The 7,266-nt window shown below is 50.9% G+C and overlaps 1 protein-coding gene across 1 annotated transcript in view; it reads left to right on the plus strand.

Annotated features, from left to right (window-relative positions):
• The window catches only part of LOC104833438 (protocadherin alpha-C1-like), a 49,105-nt gene that overhangs the window by 5,742 nt on the left and 36,097 nt on the right, over positions 1–7,266 (plus strand). Inside the window, 2 exon segments of the mRNA XM_010570083.1 lie at positions 84–233; positions 3,597–4,143. Coding sequence (XP_010568385.1) covers positions 84–233; positions 3,597–4,143 — 697 coding nt within the window.

Raw genomic sequence — 7,266 nt, forward strand, 5'->3', positions numbered from 1 at the left:
CGCCGCGGGCGGCCGTGCTGTCGGGGCCCGGGCCGGCGACGCTGGTGTGCGCCAGCGAAGTGGGGAGCTGGTCGTACTCGCAGCGCCAGAGCCGGAGCCTGTGCGTGGCGGAGGGCGCGGGCAAGAGCGACCTGATGGTTTTCAGCCCCAACTTCCCGCCGCCGCCCGGCCCCACGACAGAAAACGGTTCTGCTGGGAAGGGTCTGTCTGTCTCCCCACTTGCTTCAGGCGCGGTAAGTTTATTCGCAACTGTATTTTTTTCCTCTCTTGGGTAGTTCTATTTACCTGTTACTTTTCATGGACCATCTAATATATTAAAATACCTTTTCTATGGTAATAATTTTGCCATGCGAGTCGTAGCCTTGTATTGCTGTTGGGTGTAGCCATAGTCATCCGTGTTAGACATGTGTGATCGCCTTTTCAAATGTCATTGTTTGACTACCAGAACCCTTCGCAATATTTCTAGGTCTTCTCCCCCCGCCCTTTTTTTTTCTTGCCTAGAACGTTATGGTTAAACGAATTCTTAGCGTTGTAAGATTACTCCCCCCATCTACTACTTGGCGTCAAATGGCGGTGGTAGGTGTTAGCAGATGTTTTATTTCCCTTTTTTTTAGTGCCTTTCAACTTGTGAAAACACCGGGGAGGTGCCCAGAAGTTTGGTAGCTCCCTCAGGATGATTGTAATTAGGGTACAAAGTATGTTTGAAACCAGGTGTGGTTATGCTTGGTGTGATGAATATTGTCTTCATTTGCGCAAGGCTCGCTCGGGTTTTTATTGATTCTGAAGCTCGCGGGTTGGTGGTTCTTAAGAAGCTGAAATACATGGAATGACAGTTATGGGGTGCAGTGAGAGGAAGAAACGTTGGTGAAGGTCGTGAGTACTGTTCTGTCTCTAGAAGTCTGGTGATAACGTGGGGGAAAGTGGAGTGAGATACAGGATGCTTCATGAAGAAGTGGAGAACTGTTTGAGGGAGGGCGTGCTCCCCGGCCTCCCTGCACCTCTCTCCACGACCTGATCCCGCTCTCTTTGTAGTGTTGTGGCTTCCATTCTACCTCATTCAACCCAGAAGTGTGCTGTGGAAAGTTGAGTCGAAAGTTGGTCAGAGTCGAGAGAGGGAGGAAGACTGGTTAAGGCAAAAGTAGAAGGGAGAGCTTGTCTATGCAGTATTGAATAGTCTAGAGATTGGTGGGTTAAAAACTTTTGGTTCTCCTAGCAGTAGAGCAGAAGAAACAGGGAAACACAGATTCAGCTAGAAAGAAGGTTTCGATGCTGGTTTCCACATCGATTTCCCTGTGTGGAGAGTGATTGCTTAATTACCGGGTTCTTTTACCACTGTCATCGAAGCAGATCAGCTGATCCTGGCCATGCACTGAATCGACTCTGTTCTCATTGACACCAGCTCCAAAGTACTCTTTGAGATGAGATGTTAGGGTCATGTTTAGTGTTCCTTGTTCGATGTTAGAAACGGGATATAACTTCTACAGGGAAAAGCGAAGATCTCTTAATTCTGATTTAGTTTGCGTTATATCAGCATAAAAACCGAAGTCTGTAGGGCTGCCGGGGTAGTAAGAACAAGCAGTACTTATATATCATTCTTTTTCATGTTATGCATTCAATTCGCCAGAGACACCTGTTTGGATAACTACTATAGTTTTATGGCAAAGGGTTATCTGTAATGTAGTATATTTCTTCTGAGAACGTACATTTCGTTGGGGTTTGTACGAATAGAAGCGTTATAGACAAAGGACGCAGACTAAAAAATTAAAATCGCAGGGTATTGGTTCCAAATTGACAAGAATGGTGCTTAAAGGTGTACCGAAAACCAGTAAAGAAAGTTGAAAACTTCATGTCCGTTTTGAAAAAATCGTAGGAGTGGGTTTTCTCCCCTGATCCATAGAAAAATGTGAGCATGTCCCACGAATTTCTCTTTCCTTCCTGCATCTATCTTAGGTCACTTAGTAACGGCTTTACGTTTGAGTTCTTTGTGTATTTGCTGGGGTTTGTGTTTCTAGTCTCCTTTGATCATGTCCGATAGCTGATGTGCTTAAGGGGAGTGGGTTATCACCTCTTAAGTATGCGTGAGCTACCTTCACGTGTGAGTAGCAAGGCTTAGCCCAGAGCTGTAGAGCTGTCGTTTTCTTTCCTTAATTCCCATGGATGTGATGGAAGGCAGGAACAGCAAACCGCGATCTCCTAAATGAGAAGCTTCTGGTTAAATTTATAAGAAGGTTTAACTAATTCTGTAGAAGAGGATGGAAAACCACAGCACTTGCGCACGGGTGTGGGAAGCAAATCGTTTCCTTGGGCTATGATTAAGGGCGATGTGGAGCCTCTTTAATGCCGATTGTTTGGGGCAGGGGAGGCTTTGGCTCCAGTACGGTTTCTCTTGGTTTCTCTGCAGTAACGAATTGAAGATCTGAACGGATTTATTATAGACGTACACTGTCAGGAAGTATCTCAGCATTTCTTTTAGAAACAAAGCGATCTCAACTTTAGAAACAGAGCTCGTGGATGCTTTTACTTCGTAGCATAGTCTGGCCAGGAGTCGTTAACAGAACGCGCTAGAACATCCTGTCAGTGTCACGAATAAAAGGAACAACTTCACGCAGGGTTGTCAGTCGCTGCAAACCGAGACTTTCATTCCCGCTGCATATTGTTTTGCGGAATGATTGCTGATTAACAGCCATGTTACCAGGCAAAATGCAATCGTGGCTGCTGAGGCAGGGCTCGCAGCCGGGTGCGCTGCAGAGCGCTGCAGCGGGCGGCTCTGGGAGCGGGAGGGGCGATGCAGCAGCGGCTGCAGCTCCCGCACCGCCGTGGTGGCCGGAGGCTGTTTTGCAGCCTGAGAACTAGGAATTTTACAGGCGGGGAAATACCTGGCACGCTGCCGGAGGAGTTGCGAGAGACGCCGGGTGTTGGGCTCGGAGCTGCTCTGCCGCACGAGCGGGACTGGTCTCCCGTACCCGCTGTCGCGGGTGTCCCCCCTCGCTGGGCAGCTTCCGCCAAGCCCGGTGGTCTCTGACTGGGGGTAAATAGACCGATCTATGTCCTCGCGTTCAAGCGGCGAGTTCTCGCCTGCGATATACCGAATAGCACGTCGTGAGTCTGTATTTCTGTGGCTTGATGTGGCTAATGAGGATTTTCGTGGGCTTCGCTGAAATCTCGAAATCCTCTGCCTACGAGATTGTTCTCCCAGGCTCCTTTTAGTCATCTCCGCTCCTGCTGTCCCCACGTAGCGGCTGCGAGCTCCCGTGGCTTGTCGAAAGGGCATCCTGACATCGCTGCCTCTCCTTGCCTTGCCTCTGCGGAGGGGGCGGGGCGGATCGGAGCTGCGGGAACAACAGCGCATCAGCCCGGCGCTGCGGCCAACAGCAGAGCTGCTCTGCCCTCTCCTTTCGCCGGGGTGGGCGCAGGGCTGAGTGAGCCCGCGGGGAAAAGGGCGGGGGTCCCACGGGGGACAGCTCACGCGGGGGACAGCATGGCCTACCTGCCACGCTGGGTCCCGAGCGGGAGAAGCCTGGTGTTTCTGGTCGCTGGGGGTATCGCCGTCCTTGCACTCATCTCTGCCCGGGGAGCCCGCACACGAAAGGCGATAGCGGGGTCCCTGCACCTCCGTCGGCGGCTCCGCGCTGGCGACTTGGGCTCGGTCCGAGGAGGAGCTCCGGTCTTCCTCAGTCCGCGGGCAGATCCTATTTACTGTGGGGCTGCCGTCAGTGTACGAGCTTTTCACGTGCTTCTTTCCGGGTGGAGATGAGGGCTGGGGCTGCCGGTGGGTCCGGGGACAGCGGCCACCGCGGAGAGCTCATCGGTTCCCCTCGGAGGAGAAACCGCAGGGCTGTCGCTCCGTCTCCTCCCCCGAACGGATTCAGCCCCTTCTGCTGCCTCCCGCTGAAGCGCTGTGTCCTAATTTAACACGACTGGGCGCCCCTCCGTTCTGGTGGGCGCCCCTGGGATTCTCCCAAGCCTCGATACCGAGCGGGACGTATCCTGCAAACCTCTGCCGAAGGCACCGCTCGGCGTCTGCACCGCCTCTGATGCGTTGCCCGCGGAAACGGCGCCTTAAAATCATCGCTGACGTAGACGATGATGTTGAAACACGAGCGGCTCTTCGAGTGGTGCAGCCGTGTGCTCCACAGCCCCGAGGTAACCCAGTTTTGCTACTCACCTTTATTTTTTTCGCCTTTGCTCCCTTAACGGTTTCTTCTGGCTACTACCATTGTTCTGAGTGCAACATGCACGGCTGGACTAATGACGTCTCATTGCCGAAAAAGGGGATGATTGGCTGAAAATATAAGACGGGGCAGGAGAAGGAGTACGTAAGGGATGCTCCGGGCTCTGAGGCGGTGTAAATGCAGCACTGCAACAGCCCGTCGGGCAGAGAGGAGGAGCTCTGTGAGCATGTCGGGGAGCAGGAGATGATGAGAGGGGTTGTGTAGCGGTGGGTGACACCGTGGAGGTCCTGCACCATGCCCTCAGGATCGCAAAAAGTTGAATTTCTCGGTGACTCGGGTCAAACCGGCTTTAAGAATGGGTCAAGCTGAGGGAAGGGAATAGGGAACGGTTTGGAGATGGCAAATTGAAGGCGAACGTGAGTTCAAAGACGAGGGGTTTTAAACAGTGGTTACATTATCTGCTGTGATACCAAGTGAAGTGTCTACATTAAAGGTGTTTAATACCCTAATTACGTTATCTGCACATCAGTCGTAAGTAACTTGAGATGAAGAGGAGATCTTTGAGATTGGAGACCTTGAAAAGAAGGGTTGGGTGGAATGGTGGCCAAACAAGAGTGAGAGTGGAGAAACTGAGTGTAAAGGCACCCTTGAGACCCCCAGGGCAGCTGGATATGGGAGGTAGAGCACAAACAGGCAGGGAGGAAGGGGCCTGGGACTCTGCCGAACAAAGCGGTGGCTTCACACACAGGGCAAGGCTGGATTCTGCCCCCCATGGCACAATGGTGTTACTCCCTTCATGGCAGGAGTGGCTGTAGCGTAACCAGCCCTGGATATTTAATAGTACTAAGCACTGGATTTTGGCCAAGGCCCAGAGCCGTCTACCTGAGCAGTGTGTGGAGCAGGTGCTCTTCCAGGCTGGACTAGGAACGCAGTGTGGTAGGAGCTGGGTGTTGAGATGGTGCCAGCAACATGGGTGTTCCAGTGAGCAAAGCTGCCTGACTGTCCACTGCAGACTGTGGAAAAGGAGAGTAAGGCAAGCGATGCCAAAATACTAAAGTAGGGTTGTAAGGTTTAAAAATGTTGCTAAAAAGAAAGAGGATCAAAGGCAAATTCCCTTAGAGCCCTGTAAACAAGCATTAGACAATGCTACAAAATTAAAGAGATGTAGCAGAAAGCTGAAGAAGTTATTTTGGATTGTAAATGAGTAGTAAATAAGTGAATGTGGTGGGTTGACCCTGGCTGGACATGAGGTGCCCACCAAAGCCCTTCTATCACCCCCCTCCCCTCAGCTGGATAGGGGAGAGAAAATATAACAAAGGGCTTGTGGGTCGAGATAAGGACAGGGAGAGATCACTCAACCAATTGCTGTCACGGGCAAAACAGACTCAACCTGGGGGAAACTAACTTAATTTATTGTCAATCAATGAGAGTAGGGTAATGAGAAATAAAACCAAATCTCAGAACACCTTCCCTCCACCCCTCCCTTCTTCCCGGGCATAACTTCACTTCTGGATTCTCTACTTACCCCCGCAGTGGCACAGAGAATGGGGGTTATGGTCAGTTCATCACATGTTGTCTCTGCTGCTTCATCCTCTTCAGGGACAAGACTCATCACATGCTTCCCCTGCTGCAATGTGGGGTCCCTCCCATGTGAGACAGCCCTCTACCAACTTCTCCAATATGGGTCCTTCCCACAGCCTGCAGTTCTTCATGAACTGCTCCAGCATGGGTCCCTTCCATGGCGTGCAGTCCTTCAGGAGCACACTGCTCCAGCGTGCGTCCCCCACAGGGTCACAAGTCATGCCAGAAAACCTGCTCCGTGGGCTCCTCTCTCCATGGGGCCACAGGTCCTGCCAGGAGCCTGCTCCAACGTGGGCTTCCCGTGGGTTCACAGCCTCCTTTGGGCACCCACCTGCTCTGGCGTGAGGTCCTCCACAGGCTGCAGGGGGACAACCTGCCTCACCATGGTCTTCACCACAGGCTGCAGGGCAATCTCTGCTCCGGTGCCTGGAGCATCTCCTCCCCCTCCTTCCTCACTGACCTTGGTGTCTGCAGGGTTGTTTCTCTTGCATGTTCTCACTCTGCTCTTCAGCTGCCATTTCTGTGTGCCCTGCAACTTTTTTTCCTTCTTAAATATATTATCACAGAGGCGCTACCACTATCACTGATGGACTTGGCCTTGGCCGGTGGTGGGTCCATCTTAGAGCCGGCTGGTATTGGCTCTGTCAGACATAGGGGAAGCTTCCAGCAGCTTCTCACAGAAGCCACCCCTGTAACCCCCCCCACTACCAAAACCTTGCCACACAAACCCAATACAGTGAATTAAAGGCAAAATTGGTGTAGGCTGCCAGGTAATTCTCAAAAGGTGAGTACATCTTGGAAAGAGGCAAATGTACAATTACTTTGATTGATTTTGGCTGTTGTTAGTTAATCAGTTTCTGCTAGCACTGCTGGTATTTCAGGCGCTGGAATGCATAACCACCGCTTGTTATTCCAATATTAAGATTTAAAGAAAATCTACCTTTGAGTGGGTTCGTCTGTTCAACAGGAGGATCTTGGGCCCCAAATTCTTGGGTTTCTTTGTTGCAAACCCAGCCACAGACAGGTGAATAGTCTGTGTGTTTTACCTGTGTGTGCACCTGGGACACCAACACCCGGCTGCCCAAGTCTTCCCAGACAGATGGATTTATCTTTGCCACAGGCCAATGTTAAGGGAAATTTATCAGTCTTTCCTGTGACTTTAATAGGTGTTATTGCATTGCTTCTGGGTGTTTATAATGACTGCGCATCACTACAGAGCAGTAAAACTAGCAACTTTTTCATATATTGTAGATGACATCATATCTTGGCACAAGGGGAGTCTAGGGCTAATTTGGGGTGGAGGGAGTCTGGATGACAATTTTATGATGACTAAGTGGGAATTGGGGATTTCTGCAGTAAGCAATCAAGGAAAAACCAAACCAAAACAAACCAACCCCAAGGTAAACAGCGTACCATAAATACTTACATTGTATACTGTGTGCAATGGTGCATTGAACAAATTTATGTAGTGTGTGAATTAAGGTGGATGCACACCAGCTGCGCAGCTCCTGCA

Source organism: Haliaeetus leucocephalus, unplaced genomic scaffold, assembly GCF_000737465.1.
Source record: "Haliaeetus leucocephalus isolate CR32 unplaced genomic scaffold, Haliaeetus_leucocephalus-4.0 Scaffold286, whole genome shotgun sequence".
Taxonomy (NCBI): Eukaryota; Metazoa; Chordata; class Aves; order Accipitriformes; family Accipitridae; genus Haliaeetus; species Haliaeetus leucocephalus.